At 42.0% G+C, this 16,433-nt stretch overlaps 1 protein-coding gene across 1 annotated transcript in view; it reads right to left on the bottom strand.

The window, feature by feature from the left end:
* The window catches only part of LOC308581643 (dynein axonemal heavy chain 11-like), a 236,406-nt gene that overhangs the window by 2,425 nt on the left and 217,548 nt on the right, over nt 1-16,433 (bottom strand). The window contains exons 70-72 of the mRNA XM_081184350.1: nt 15,414-15,529; nt 3,102-3,214; nt 432-572 (exon numbers count right to left, since the gene is read on the bottom strand). Of these exons, the coding sequence (XP_081040476.1) occupies nt 432-572; nt 3,102-3,214; nt 15,414-15,529 (370 nt within the window). The remainder of the gene's footprint in view (nt 1-431; nt 573-3,101; nt 3,215-15,413; nt 15,530-16,433) is intronic.

Raw genomic sequence — 16,433 nt, 5'->3', positions numbered from 1 at the left:
CATCTGCAAAAATCTGTGGCCCTAGAATACTCTCAAGGACCATAGGATTGCACCCTAAAAAAGGCTGGGAACAAGTCCATAAAAGTTATCGCCATACCAAAAAAAGCTTATGAGCCTTCTGGCAGAAGGGCTGAAAGCTGTGCCCTGTGTTTTGATGCTAGGTGCGCTGCATGGGGGACTGTTTGATGCAGAGGAGTCACCTGTGGCTAACAGGCTAGTGTTTCAACACAAAGTTGCATTATGAAAGGTGAGAAACGTGGCCATGAAAGGAAAAAGTGAAGGAGCAGCTGAGAACTCCTAACTGACTTGAAGGCAATAGGGAGGTGGCTCCATTTTTAAAAATAATGCCTTAACAAGCTTTTCAGATAAACATCCCATAGCTTCTAATGCCGCCATTTTTAAGCAGTTGCAAATCCTTGCAAGTCACTTACCTTCCAAGTACAAGCCGTGTATGTATGCCCCTTCTCTAGCAGGCTGCGTAAACTCCTCTTTGTATTTTTTGGTGACGTCCACCGTTATGTGCATCTTATCCAAAGGCCATTCGTTTTTATGGGCGAGGCTCTGCATGACAGCTGAAATAAAAGCGCAGAGACACCAGATGAGCTGAGCAAGTAAAATGAGGAAGAACATGTGCTCCACATGCAAGATGTTGCCTAGATTCATTCCTAGCATGTCAAGTTAAAAGTAAATCTTGTGGAGCCGGGGGAAGGACTGGAAATGGTATTGCGGCCTGAGAACCAGGACTCTAGTCATAGACACCACTGCAGTAGATTAGGGATGGGGGACCTGCAGCCTTCCAGATGTTGGGCCTCCCTGCTTCCTTCAGCCCCAGTCATTGCAGCCCAGGGGTGATGGGGATTCTAGCGTGTCAATATCTGGAGGCCTACAAGTTCCTCATCATTGCCTTAGGTCAGGGGCCTGCAACCCGCGGCTCCGAAGCCGCATGTGGCTCTTTTACACCTTTGCCGCGGCTCCGGGGCGGATACTAGCGAGGGGAGGAGGCGCATTGTGCGCCCCGACACTCCCCACTGTGGCGGGTGCTGTACTGGCTGTGACGTCACATGGGGGCGGTGCGTGCGTTAGTCACGCACCGTCCCGACGTCACCTTCCCGGTTTTGCGGCTCCCAGTTTTTTTTCTTCGGAAACGGGTCCAAGTGGCTCTTTTTGTCTTAAAGGTTGCAGACCCCTGCCCTAGGTGGACCATAGACTTGACTTGATACATAAAGTAGCTTCATAAGATCAATGGAACCAGAAATCATTCCTTTTCGTCCGGCGTGGACAGGTTTAGACCAGCTTTCTTACAAAGTTCAGTGAAAAGAAGGGACAGACCCGGAAAGCGCTTCAGAAGCACCACAAAAAGGTTTCCTTGCCGCCATTTTCTTTTTAGCCTAATGTCAAACATACCAAAACTACGCAGAGAAATGGTATCAGGCAATGGTGGGGCAGTGACAGATTGGATGTTGCTCTTAGCATGGCGACAGCCAGTTGACAAAGATGGCCACATGGCATGTTTGAATTGTCCATCCCCCACAAGAAACTGCCACACTGAAAGCTCTGCTCTGATATGGCTTTCCATAGGCTGGTTCAGGACTAAAGTCCAGGGGCCAGCCACATGTCAATGGGGACAGAGTCAACCAGCACACTTGGGATTCCTTGCAACTGGTAGCCAGAGGCAAACAATGGCTGCTGAACAGAGCCATCTCTAATGTAAGGGAGCATTTGACAGTCTTGCATGCAATGATGGGACAAGTTGGGCAAGGATTACTGTATTTTTCCATGTGTAAGACGACCCCTATTTTTTCTGAACCCATAATTAAGAAATATATTTTAAACATCAAGCAGAACTACTTTGATATTATCTTAAAATATTCAACACGCTGGTATATTTATTACCATATATTTAAACATCAGTGGCAGTCAAGGAAGTTGGCCAAAGTTGTTGAGGTTTTTTGGGTGATCACAAGCTCTCTCCCACATCCACCACCACTGATCCTGGGCTGCCCATGCCAGAACCTGGACCCGAGCCCAGGCCACCCACACCAGAGTCCGAGCCCAAACCCCTTTGCATTCGCCATCCGTGTATAAGACAACCTCCAATTTTTGACTAATTTTAAAAAGCAAAAAACCATTGTCTTACACACAGAAAAATACGGTATTATCATGCCGGGTTTCTGAACTTGATGCTTGGGTATCAGTGCTAAAAAAAAACTCCTGACGTTTCCATTGCAAGGTAGGTCTTTTACCATGAAAACTGGGCTTACATTGCAATAAATTATGGATCAAAGACTAAATGCAGATTTGTGGGTGCCAGGGATTGCACCAGCCCACAGTGTGCTGAGAGCTGCTTGCACAGGAAATTAATCTCCAGCCGCCATAACTATCAGAATTAATGCCTATGCTGATTTCAAAATAAAACATTGCTTTGTCCCACAGTGTCTTGAATTAAGCAGCTATGTCTTGAAGCTGGAATACAGCTAAATGGATTATTTGTACCCAAATAACAAAAAAAAAGACTTTAAACTTGCTTTGGGTAGCTGTCTCTTGAAAGCGGCACCCCCTCCCTTTAAAATAGGCTTATGCTATGTGACATGGAAGTGTGCTATTCAGAGGATGGAAAAAGGTTAAAATAATGAATTTTCTGGCCCAGCCAAAGACCATGTGCAAAGTAGCTTTTCAGATGCCAACCTATAAATACACAGACACACATATCGACACACCATTTTTCTCACCCCATATTTTACACACATCTCTATTATATTTACTAACAGTATTTTAGCTTCTTTGCCACTGCTATTTCCTTTATTTCTCTTTCAATGGCATGTCCTTTTGACAACTTCGCGTTCAGCCATTATTGAGTGCCCCCTGATACAAATACAGTAAACCCTTCGTGAAATAATAATAAAAAAAATCAATATAGTCACCGACATACTGTGTATTGAGGAAAATAATTGTTTATGGCACACAGCTTAAGCTGTGCTGGTAATCACGTTGAAAATACAATATTTATTCATTAGATCAAATTTAATGAAGCCTCCTGGCAGTAATTATAAAAATTACTGTAGCAGTAAATTACTAATGAGTTGTGTGATGTGCTTTCCTACCTGTGAGGAAGGACTGGGGGTTGAAAAAGCCTGATATCCAGACGACGCTGGGGAGGGTGAGATCCTGCGCCCAGGAATCGAGCTCTCGGCAGCGCAGAAGGAGATCGTTGTACCTTAGCAGCATCGAAAAAGAAACAAAGATGGAGGCATAGGAATTGGTGGCTTGCAATGGCAATTACAGAATAAGCGATGTGCTTCCATAAACATGCTGGAGCCTATGGTAAATACATTTGTACCACACACTTGATACTCATAGCAGGGCTTCTTAGATGGAAGATCTGATGGTTCCTACTCCCAGTAGTGATGTATGGAAGTGAGAGCTGGACCATAACGAAGGCTGATCGCCGAAGAATTCATGCTTTTGAATTATGGTGCTGGAGGAGACTCTTGAGAGTCCCATGGACTGCAAGAAGATCAAACTTCTCCATTCTGAAGGAAATCAGCCCTGAGTGCTCACTGGAAGGACAGATCCTGAAGCTGAGGCTCCAATACTTTGGCCACCTCATGAGAAGAGAAGACTCCCTGGAAAAGACCCTGATGTTGGGATTTGGGAAAGATGGAGGGCACAAGGAGAAGGGGACGACAGAGGACGAGATGGTTGGACAGTGTTCTCGAAGCTCCCAGCATGAGTTTGACCAAACTGCGGGAAGCAGTGGAAGACAGAAGTGCCTGGCGTGCTCTGGTCCATGGGGTCACGAAGAGTCGGACACGTCTAAACGACTAAACCAACAACAACTCCCAGTTCTAAAGCCAGTAAAGGGAGAGTGATTTGTATTAGCTCCATCTACCTGTGGAATGGCTTCCCAGGCAAAGGGGAGAGAGAAAAGGGAGGGTCAACTCCACACCAATATTCCCTCCATGCCGTTGTAGCATATATTGTTTCATAAGCTAGAGGCAGATCCAGAAAAATGGCCTGCCTTGTGACAACTGATGCTGCAGATGGTAAAGATCAAAGCATCAGCCACTTGCACCCCAGCTTAACATACTCCCCACCCCCCAAAATCTGGTCATAATGCTTGACAATTATGGCACGCGATGGAGATGCTGTGCTGCGACAGGAACAGGCGTACCTTGGACTCCGCTTTTATTTGAAAAGCGCAGCATTTAGGCAATTGGGAAACTAAGTCTAGTCCAACCCGCTACAATGCGCGATCAAAAAAACTACTACTCAGTCAAAAAGTCAAAGGTGCTCAGAAAATGCTCAACCACATTTTTTTTTTTAAAAAATTATTAGATTTTCCACAATTATAACAAAAACCACACAGCAGAATGACACACAAAAACAGAAAAAAGAGAAAAATACATCAATGAACGAAAGAAGAAAAAAGGAATAATAAACAGATAAACAATAACAACAAACTAAATTCTTTACAAATCCAACATTTTAAACATCTTGGCTGACTTCCTATAGTCCCTCCCTTCTGAGTTTCCTTGTAGTTAAAAGTAACAGCTTTTAAATATAAATTACTTGCAGATACCACCTTTTTGCATAGCTCAAAACAACATCTCTGTAGCATTCTTGCAACTGTTGAGCTCTATAACACACGCACACCCAAATATATTTTTTGGTGGCTAGAAACATATTTTAGCCATAATTTAAGTTGCAGGAGTCCTAATTTATCCATACTTGAGCGCAAAGACTTTGATGCTGAGATTACTTGGGCATATTTTAAAAATAGACGGGCACATGTTTTCATCCTTAGAGGTATAATTTCCTAAAGGTGGTATTATAGCAAATAAACCAAATGTGCCCTTCATTTTATTATAATTCAAAATATCATCCGTTCAGAGATTCCTGTTTTCTGCAAAACGTGCCTAATAAGATTTGCCAATATATATTTCTTTGGGGCGATGAGTAAAAAAACCCCAAACCAATCACCACCCATCTGCTGTATGTGTGAATTATAGAGCAGAACCACATCAAATACCAGAGAGTTTCCTCACTTATCCTGACTCTGAGACACATACAAGGGTTTTGCTGCATTCATTTGGCGTAGGTGGACCTGGTGTCTAATATATTCCTTGAACATATTTATAAAGGATTAACCTGTGCATGGTATTTCTGAAAACTGATTTACCTAAAACACACATTTTATGCCACTTTTCTCCACTTCAACTATCCTTCCTATTTAACTTCAATATTTGTCATTTTTTTAAACTGAGAGATAATGTGCCTTGCACATTATCAGTATTCCGTCTATGACCCGCGCTTTCCCCCCACAAGCCAATACTTTTCTGCAGATTACTTGCTCTGTCTGAGAATACCTGCCTACACTGAAAGCATTCGCAAATGGTTTGCGCGCCATTGCTAAGCAAATGCCTAGATAACCTATTTTACTCAGACAGAAGTGTCATTTTCAAAGTATAACGGAATGGTGTTTTGTGGGATCTTTCGTGGTGCACCGGAATCTTTGCGAGAAGGTTAGACAACATGTCATCGAGCAAATATTATCCTACATTGTCCAGTGTGTTGTCCCCATCACTTTCCTAACTGCAAGGAGTCCAATTTTGGAGCTTTGGTGTGCAAGCTGAAATTGCTAGTATGTGATTGAACCCCACCTGAAAATAAGCCCTCTACTCCTTCTCACCCAGTTTTCTATTTTTTCTCTCCAACCATTGGTCAATATTGCATGGCCACTGAATATTCCTAGCTCTCATATTATTGTTGTTATTTGTTCTCTCTGTATTTATTTATATCTCGCCCTCTTTCCAGACCAGGACTCAAGGCCGCTTACAGACAAAATAGAAAAAGCTACAGACTTAGAAAACATAGCCATTAAAAATTAAACACTAATAGAATTAAGATAATATAAAATATCTAAAAATACAGATAACAAGAAAATAAAAAACCAAAACAGTAGAACTATTAAGTATCTATTTTTCATTCTCTCATGTGTGTATTTTCACACACATCCATGTTTTTGTCAGCTGCTAAGTAATGAATTGTTAACATTTGTAAGATGTCCTCTCAAGGGATCCTCACTACGTGCAGTTTTCTGGTATTCAAAATCTATGTGCGCAAGTTCTGGGCTTGTTTTTCTCCACTGCCTCCAACCCATCACCATGGGCATGTATCAGCAGATTTACACTGCAGCATCTTCAGCCTCCTTTTCTGTGTAGCACTACTGGGGAGGGGAGGTAATGGTTCTGCTGTGGATGTCCTCCTTCCACGTGGCTGAGATGGCACCCTACTAAAGAGCCACATGTTAGGTTGGGCTTCTAAGGTTGAAGGAGGGTACTTGGTCCAAGTCTGGTTTAAAAACAATGAGCCATGAGAAGGGAGAGTGGCAGGCGCCTGGATCGTGCCCATCAGGAGTCAGAACTTGGACTGCAAACCAAACAGGCACACAGAGGTCACCTGGCTACAGCCTTGCCCACTATTGGCGAAACAAATTGCAGCGATTATTTCTCAGTTTGCATCTACACATATAAATTAGCACATGCAATTCTCATGCAAAACCTCCTTTGGCCTCTTATTTGGTGATGCACAAGTGGCCACTCCATTCACAGGCAGAAGGTTCTTCTTGTAGCTAAGTAGAATACAAATAAAAAAGTCAAGGAACCAGCCAACTGAGGAAGTTTTGTTGTGTTGTGCACAGCCCACTCGTTTGACTGGGGCTAGCTCAAGAGATGTTCCCAGTGGATTGTTCTCCCAGACCATCTTAGCCTACTGAAATTCCATCCTAGTAGGCTTGCCTCATTCCGTCCTCTATTTTAAAGAACATTTTTCTGGGTTCCTGCAGGTTCGCTGAATTCAGTCTCTGGTGCCTTCGCAGAATCAAGAATCAAATCCCTCCTGAATTTCTCCCCCTCGTGAAGCTTAATGCTACTTAAGTAAGTCGCTATCTTTTCGACAGGATGCTTCCCCAAGGGGGAATCATCTAAGTGGATGACCATTCAGTATCATAAGACTTCCCGGGGGGAAATGAATGCCATCTCTCGGAACAGACCACAGCTGGGTTAGTTAAAACAGAGACCACTGAGCAATGCTATAATGAGCTTCAGAGGCAAATCAGGTGTGGAAATCTTCCCAGGATGCTCTTGTATTGCTTCCTGGGATCCTGTTTTCCAATAAACACATGATAGAAAGGCATGACTTGTGACTATATTCACATTCCCCAAGGCCTGCTAGTCCTTCCGGCCATCTGCAGAACATGCATTTTGTGCAGCCTCTCATTAAACCCAAAAACATTGCTTTATATCAGGGGATTGAGAGAGAACACACCACAGTTGGTTGCTGCAAAACTTGCTCTAGCTAACAATTCATCGTGCCGGATCGGTAGGTCAGTTGCTACTCAACGACTGCAATAATTCCTACAGCCTATCGTCGTGATGCATTTGCTGCCCTTACGAAGCTCAACATACGAATTTATCCAGATCTCCCTGCTTCTTGCTGGTCCAACCCTCTCTGAAATATTGATTAAATGCCAGAGATTTCCTCTGTGGTGGGAACTATAATAAAGCAGATTGGACGGGGTGGGTGGGGATGGGGAGATAACAGATTGCCAGTGAAGCATAATGCTTTATGGCTGCGCATTAAATAGGCACCAGCAAGTAGCTATATGGAAGACATGTCTGTCTGCAACGGAGAATTGGCAGCTTCAGCATTTCAGCCCCAAACTGAACTTCAGGAGACGCCTCCTTCAAAAGCAGGTAAAGTGTAGTACTGATGCCATATTCTGGATCACGCAGGCAGAGAACCCCCCTTTAGAGTTGGCGGCATTGCTGTTCTGCCGTGCAATTGTCTATGAATCACCAAAGGCCCAAACCCAGGAAAACTGGGTGGTAGGTTTAGTTGCAATAAATGAACACTCATGCTTGAAATACTGTGTGTGAGAGAGACAGGGAGGGGTGTTTGTGTGAGTCTGTTTTGAAGCATTTACAAGCTTCCTGATGACAAAATTTCTGTCTCCTCTCATACTACTAGAACAATACAGTAGGAGAAGCGTGATTTGACTAAAGTCTGAGGAAGTTTCCCCGACCTTTATTAATTTAATTAATTTAGGGGGGGGGATTATAGATCACTTAATGAGAAAACTATGATATTTGATGCACACAGAATCATTGAGTGGTGTTCAATGCCATTCCTACTCAGCGCAGACTCATTGAAATCAACGGTTAATTTCAGTGGGTTTACTCCTATTAGGACTTAGCTGAACGCAGCCCATTATTAATAAAACACAAAACAAATTGAACTTAAAAAACCACCACCTATAATTAAATTATATGACTAGACAGGCTTGCTGAAATAAAATTTTTTTCAGGGGTGTCTAAAACAATATACAGTGGTATCTCAGTTTTTGAGCGTCTCAGAAGCTGAACATTTTGGGAGACTTCCGGTCGGTGCCAGCGCTTAATGGCGGTCCTAGCTCCGAGCTCCGGAGAAGGACTGCTTCGCAAGTTCGGGTCTTACCCGCTACGGCAAGCGGGGGACCCCTAAAATCCCAGGCGCTGAAGCCTGAGAACAAGGAGACTCGGTGGGCACCTTCGCGCCCCCCGGTACCGTGAAAGAGCCTTTTTAAAGGCTACGGATCGACATCGGGAGAGAGCGCGGTGCTGAGAGTCGCTACCCAGCCTGCGAAGTGAAGCCGCGTCGCCATAAGCGGAGAGCGCCGATTCCTTCCTGAAAAGAAATTCGGACTGATTCCCCGTGAGTAAGATCTGAAAAATAACCGGGACTCTTTCAATTTTAAGAATTGGGCTAAAAACGGGGGAGATTTAAACAAAGGAAGTCTGCCTCCCCCCGACTGCATGAAAGTGAAAGCAATGGAGCTCTAAACCTGCATCCGTTTAAATCCGTCCTTTGATCAGCTAAACCGGACATTTAAACCTTTGATCTCCCCTCTAGCAAGCAGGGCAGAGGGGAGGTGAATCTGACCATTAACTGCATGACTTATTCGGAGGAAAAAAACCTCTACTGTCTCATCTGTTTGAAACTACGAAACGGTCTGCCTTCTTAGTACACTGAACTGACTTTTCCCTGTGAAGTGATACTTTGATACAAAGTTTCCACACTGCCTGACTATTGCATATTATAAGAAGAAACAGTATAAATTGGGCAACTGTGGCAATTTGAAGTTATAAGTATCTAGTAACATTGACTTTGACTGTGTTAATCTCCCTTTTTCTTACTTTTTGGACTGTCTCCTTTGTTTTGGTGCTTGGAAATTTTGCTCTATGGCCATTTTGATTTGCTCCCTCTAGAGGATAAAGTAAAGTCCGGCACGGCTTAAGAAAGTGGAATTTTCCAAGGGAGAACAAATCCCGTGGGAATTGACCTTGACATGAGTGGCCCACAAGAAGAGATAGTCGCTACAAGAGCTAAGACCAAGCAACAACAGCAACAACAACAGTTGCAGCTGCAACAGGCAAAGAAAAGAGGCTCAATCTCTGGCGCAACAGCCGGATCAGCAGGAACAACAGGTCAAGACAAAGGAGCAGCCGTTTCTATGGAAGCTGTGACAGAGGCCCTGCTCAAGATAAACCAAACCCTGGAGTCTTTGACAAAACAGACTTCAGAGAACACACAAAAATTAACAGAAATATCAGCAAGATTAAACCAGAATACAGAATCTATAAATAGATTGGTAGAGGAGAACGCCACCACGCGCCAAATTGCCGAGGAGGCCAAAGCCACTGCCGGAGAGACACAGGAGAAGCTAGAGCCGCTTGCCAAGAAGGTCTATGAGCATGATGCAACTTTGGCCTTGTGGGAGTTACAGAGGAAAGAGAGAAATTTAAAATTAAGACTGATTCCGGAGAACGAAAGAGACAACCTTGTGGAATACTTGACACGGGAGTTTGTGGATTGCTGGGACCTTGAGGAAGACGAATTTAAAATTACGACTGCCTTCAGATTGGGTAAAAAGCAAGATAGAAAGACACCGAGAGACTGTTTGATTACACTCAGATCCAAGGAGGAAAGAGATAAAATATTAGGATTACACTTTGAAAAGGCCCTCCAAATTGGAAATTCAGCTGTACAGATCTTCAAAGACATCCCAAAATACATTTTGGATTTAAGAAACTTTTACAAGGATTTGGTTCTCTTGCTAAAGAAGAACACTATTCGCTTTAGGTGGGAGTTTCCACAAGGACTGTCATTTGACTACAAGGCAAAGAAAGTGAAAATAAAGACAATTCAAGATAAAGACAAATTTTTGGCAAGATACCAGGAGGATTTACAGAAGGGGACTGTGGACGTACTTGCAGAACAGAGGAGAGCACTGGACATCCTGAATCTCTCGTTTGGACAAAAACCACCACCATCAGAAGAAGAGCAACAACTTGGAGCTGTTGGAGGAGCCTTAAGAAAATAACAAGATGGCTCTGCAATTCCTTAGTTGGAATTGTAATGGGCTCAATGGGCCTTTGAAGAGAAGACAAGTATTTCATATATTGAATAAAGAACAATTGGACTTGATATGCTTACAAGAAACTCACATAACCAGAGCCCACAGGAGATTACTTTCAAATAAAAGGCTAGGACAAGAATTTATTTCATCAGATAAAGTTAAGAAGAGAGGAGTTGTAATATATGTGAAGGAGAAATGGGCTCCAAAAATGATATTCAAAGATGAACAAGGGAGATATCTGGCTGTGGAGATACAAGTACAAGGAGAAAAATTCTTAGTTGTTGGAATTTATGCACCAAATGAAGGCAAATCTGACTTCTTTAAGAGACTTCATGAAACTTTGACGGACTATTTGGATTACAATATGATAATCATGGGAGACATGAATGGCGTGGTCTCCACTAATATGGACAAGGCACAAAGACTAACAGTCACTAAAGAAGGGAGACTCCCTAAGACTTTTTTCGAAATGACAGAAAACATGGACTTGATAGACATTTGGAGAACAAGGAACCCTCTGGAGAGAGAGGGAACCTTTTTCTCCCAAGCAATGATGACCTGGACCAGAATTGACCAAATCTGGGTTACTAGTGGACTGGCTCCAAAGATTAAGAAAGTGGAAATCTGCCCAAAAACTTGCTCCGACCATAACGCCGTGAAGATGGAGATGAAACTCACAATAACTGGTCAATTTAGATGGAGAATGAATGACACCCTCTTTCGAGATAAGGAGATTCTCACGAAGGCCCAAAAGACCCTAAAAGACTATTTTGAAATAAATTTGAGGACCGACGTGGAGAAAAGAGTGATCTGGGATGCAAGTAAAGCGGTTATGAGAGGATTTTTGATTCAACAAAATTCAATAAAGAGGAAAAAACAAAATGAGAAAAAAGAGAAGATCTTGGAAATGATAAAGGAAGGAGAGAGGAAATTAAGAACAAAACCAAAGTCTCAGGACATCTTAAGAGAGATCAAGTTATATCAAACTCAATATATGGAATTGATGAACCAAGAGATTGAATGGAAGATAAAGCAAATGAAGCAAAAAACTTTTGAATCAGCAAATAAATGTGGTAAACTTTTGGCATGGCAATTGAAGAAAAGGCAGAAACTAAATACAGTTACAAGTCTAGAGGTGGATGGAAAGAACATATCTAAACCCAATGAAATCAGAAATTGCTTTTTAAGTTATTTCAAAAAACTCTACACTCAAGGCCCGCAAAAGGAAGAAGATATAGACAAATTCCTTGGAAGATATGGATTACAAAACATCTCTCAGCAAAGTAAGATGGACCTGAACCAGAGAATCTCAGAACAAGAGATAGAGGCTGCCATTCAGAATATGCAACTGGGCAAATCTCCGGGACCGGATGGATTGTCTTCCAGATACTACAAATCGCTGAAGGAATGGTTGATTCAACCATTAAGAGAAGTTTGTAATGAGATCCTTGAAGGGAAAAGGGCACCTGAATCGTGGAAAGAGGCATATATTTCACTCATACCAAAGTCAGAGACTGAAAAGACCCAACTCAAGAACTACCGCCCAATATCATTGCTCAATGTGGATTACAAAATTTTTGCAGACATTTTGGCAAAAAGACTCAAAAGAGTTTTGATGGAGATGATTCATAAGGACCAAGCAGGCTTTCTCCCTAAAAGACACCTGGCAGACAATGTAAGGAATGTTATAGACATTCTGGAAAAGCTAGAGGTGAATATAAACACTAAAGCAGTATTGATCTTTGTGGACGCGGAGAAAGCCTTTGACAATATCTCTTGGAGTTTTATGAAAAAGAATCTTCATAGGATGGGGGTAGGCCGGGGTTTTGAGAATGGTATGGCTGCAATATATTTTGAGCAAAAAGCCAAACTGATTGTAAATAATGTTGTGACTGAGGAGCTTAAGATAGAAAAAGGAACACGACAGGGGTGCCCGATTTCCCCATTACTCTTTATTTCAGTTCTGGAGGTGTTGCTGAATATGATAAGAAATGACCAGCAGGTTAAGGGTGTGCAGGTCGGAGCTAAACATTACAAGTTAAGAGCGTTCGCAGATGACTTAGTATTGACTTTGCAAGAGCCAAACACTAGTACGAAAAAGGTATTAGAAATAATACAACAGTTTGGCCAGGTAGCTGGATTTAAGTTGAACAAGCTAAAAACCAAAGTTTTAGGGAAAAACCTAACAGATATGGAAAAGGAGAAATTTCAAGAGGAAACAGGTTTGACTGTGGTTAAGAAGGTTAAATATCTAGGAGTTTATCTAACATCCAAGAATCAGAATTTGTATAAGGACAATTATGAAAAATGTTGGTCAGAAATTAAAAAAGATTTAGAAATATGGTCAAATTTGAAACTGTCAATGTTAGGCCGAATTGCTGTAATCAAAATGAATGTATTGCCTAGAATGCTATTTTTGTTTCAGACCTTGCAGATTATCGATAAGATGGAATGTTTTAAGAGGTGGCACAAAGATATCTCAAAATTTGTCTGGCAGGGCAAAAAGCCCCGAATTAAATTTAAAATACTGACAGATGCTAAAGAAAGAGGGGGCTTTGCCCTGCCGGACCTAAAATTGTATTATGAGGCAGCAGCTTTTTGCTGGCTCAAAGAATGGATGCTCCTCGAGAATACAGACATCTTAGATCTGGAAGGTTTCAATAATGCTTTTGGTTGGCATGCATATCTTTGGTATGATAAAGTTAACAGTGCCTTCAAAAATCACATTGTTAGAAAAGCATTGTTTAATGTTTGGATAAGATATAAAGATCTATTGGAAAACAAAACCCCTAGATGGGTGTCACCAGTGGAGGCCAATGCAGTGAAAAAACTCAATATGGAGGTCGGATGGCCGAAGTATTGGGAAATTTTAGAACAGGATGGAGATAAGTTCAAATTACAAAGTCAGGAGAAATTGAAGCATAAAGTGGAAAATTGGTTCCAATATCGACAAATAATGGAATTTTTTAAACAGGACAGGAAAGTCGGCTTCCAGGTGGAAAAATCAAAATTAGAAACCGAATTGTTAGAATCCAGTACTAAGAATTTATCTAGAATGTACAACTTGTTGTTGAAATGGAACACACAGGATGAAACAGTTAAATCGGCTATGATTAAGTGGGCTCAGGATGTTGGACATAACATTATGTCAGCTGACTGGGAATGGTTATGGAACACCGGTATAAAATTTACGGCATGTAATGCCTTAAAGGAAAACATTATGAAAATGGTATACAGGTGGTACATGACCCCAGTTAAGCTGGCAAAAATCTATCATTTGCCCGATAACAAATGTTGGAAGTGTAAAGAGACTGAAGGTACCTTCTATCACCTTTGGTGGACATGCCCGAAGATTAAGGCCTTCTGGGAAATGATCTATAATGAAATGAAAAAGGTACTTAAATGTACCTTTTCTAAAAAACCAGAGGCCTTCCTCTTGGGCATTGTCGGCCAATTGGTGACAAAGAAAGATAGAGCTTTTTTCATGTATGCCACAACAGCAGCAAGAATACTTATCGCAAAGTATTGGAAGACACAAGACCTACCCACTTTGGAAGAATGGCAGATGAAAGTGATGGACTACATGACATTCGCCGAGATGACAGGCAGAATCCGTGACCAACAAAAAGAGACGGTAGAAGAAGAATGGAAAAAATTTAAAAGCTATCTTAAGGACTACTATAAACTTAATGAATGTTAAAATGTCGTAGTTTCCTGAAACAAAGGGGTACAGGGACATAAGGTCAGAGTGTAAGAGAGGACTAAGAGGATAGAGATTGGAAAGTAATAACTGGGAATTGCTAGTTGAACTATGGACATTGGGATGCAGAGAGGGGGGGTATGGGGAAGTCCTAGAAAGGAGGTTTATGAAAATGCGTTTGAAACTATACGTGTATGTTTGTCATTTTTAATGTTTGTCTGTTTTTCTTAAAAATCTTGTAAAACCAATAAAAATTTTATAAAAAAAAAAAAAAGAAGCTGAACATTTTGGTTTTCAAATGCCGAAATAAGTAAGGAATATCTTTCCCTGCATAATTATTTGAGCTACGATGAGCACACCTGAGGCCTAAGGAAAACTTCTCTTTGTATTATGTGGGCCCTAGTCTCACTGTATCATTGGATTATATCAAAGGCTTGGATAAGGATGGAGTGTGGTGTACATGTTTGGAGTTGTAACGATAATCAGCTGCAGACCAGGTATTCTCATGGAGCAGTCGGCTCCCCAAGATTTTTTCATCATTAATTTCAACTACTTGTATGCCACTTAATGATAATAGTCTCTAAGCAGTGTACAAGTAAGTTGATACTTTAGAACTCTCACTCACCACTCTTCTGACACCACCATACCTAGTGTACCTCTCAAGATAAACTTGTATTTGGCGGTGCTGTGGTCTAAAACACTCTTGGGCTTGCCGATCGGAAGATCGGCAGTTCGAATCCCAGCGACAGGGTTTGCTCTCGTTGCTCTGTCCCAGCTCCTGCCAACCTAGCAGTGCAAGTAGATAAATAGGTACCACTCTGGTGGGAAGGTAAACGGTGTTTCCGTGTGCCCTGGCTTCCGTGATGGTGTTCCATTGGGCCAGAAGCGGTTTAGTCCTGCTGGCCACATGACCCGGGAAGCTGTCTGTGGACAAACGCCAGCTCCCTTGGCCCAAAAGCGAGATGAGCATGACTAAACCGCTGGTGTGCTTTCGTTGCACAGATTTAAACCGCCAACCTGATCAGCAGGCCCAGGAGGCTCAGTGGTTTAGACCACAACACCACCTGTGTCCATATATATAACTGATGATATATGTAAGGTAAGACTGTAGTCTTTTTTAAAGGATGGGTGCAACACTACTACGCATCACTACAGTATTTATAAGCAAAAATATTGCCGAGTTTCTCCTCCCACCCCACCCCACTTTTAGCTGCCCGTGACAAAGAATCTACCCTGATCTGTTGGCATGAGACTCACCACTGAGCTAGGCTGTAGGTTGATGGATAAGCCAGTTTCATCCAAGTGTCAGGAAGATTATCAAAAAAGAGAGCTGTCTGTAGTTGCTCCATCTCAGCAGAGATTGCCAACTCACCCTAACAAAAGAAAACATTAGCGTGCTATTTGCGTCGCACAAAGAGACTGTGATAAGATGACATGATAAATGATAGAGGGCTTTCTTCCCCCCTACAGTAAAAACACATAAGGTAGCTGAATTGTCAAATGTAAAGAATATCTTGGCTCTTAAAATTGGGGTGAGTTATTTATTAAAAAGAGGTGAAACGATCATGCAAACACAAGCGGCGGTTCCTGTCTCCTCTTCGTTTCTTAAATATAATTGCGAATATCTGAAGAAAATTATGCACAACAAGCTATGGGTTGGAATCCAGAGTGCTCTCCGCAAATGGAAGAACACCTTCTGTTCACAGAAGCAGACTGAGATCCCGTGGAAAACTCTCTTTGAGGAAGGAGGGCATTTTCACTTTTCTCCTTTTAAAAAGTATTAACATATCATCATATATATATATATATATATATATATATATATATATATATATATATATTTGCTTTCGTAGATTTTCACGGGTACAGGAATGCAGGTTTTGGTGTCTTCGGGTGTCTTCCCGTGTAAGAGTTGGGGTGTCTAGGCGACGTTTCGACGAGGTCTCACTCGTCATCTTCAGGCTGGTGCTTTCGGCTTCTTGTTACTAGTTCTAGTAACAAGAAGCCGAAAGCACCAGCCTGAAGATGACGAGTGAGACCTCGTCGAAACGTCGCCTAGACACCCCAACTCTTACACGGGAAGACACCCGAAGACACCAAAACCTGCATATATATATATATATATATATATATGGCAGCATCGGTGGTGTATAGTAATAAAACGCCATTAGAAACAGTACAAAACAATCATTAAAATGACTGGCCAGCTCTCATCTGCAGCCCCTGAAATGACCTCTACACTGCTCCAGAGTTCTCAACTCACCACAGCAGCTTTTT

This window comes from Podarcis bocagei (genome assembly GCF_964188305.1).
Source record: "Podarcis bocagei genome assembly, chromosome: 1".
Lineage (NCBI taxonomy): Eukaryota > Metazoa > Chordata > Lepidosauria > Squamata > Lacertidae > Podarcis > Podarcis bocagei.
Note: the sequence above shows the minus strand (reverse complement) of the source record. Positions and strands in the feature narration are given on the sequence as shown.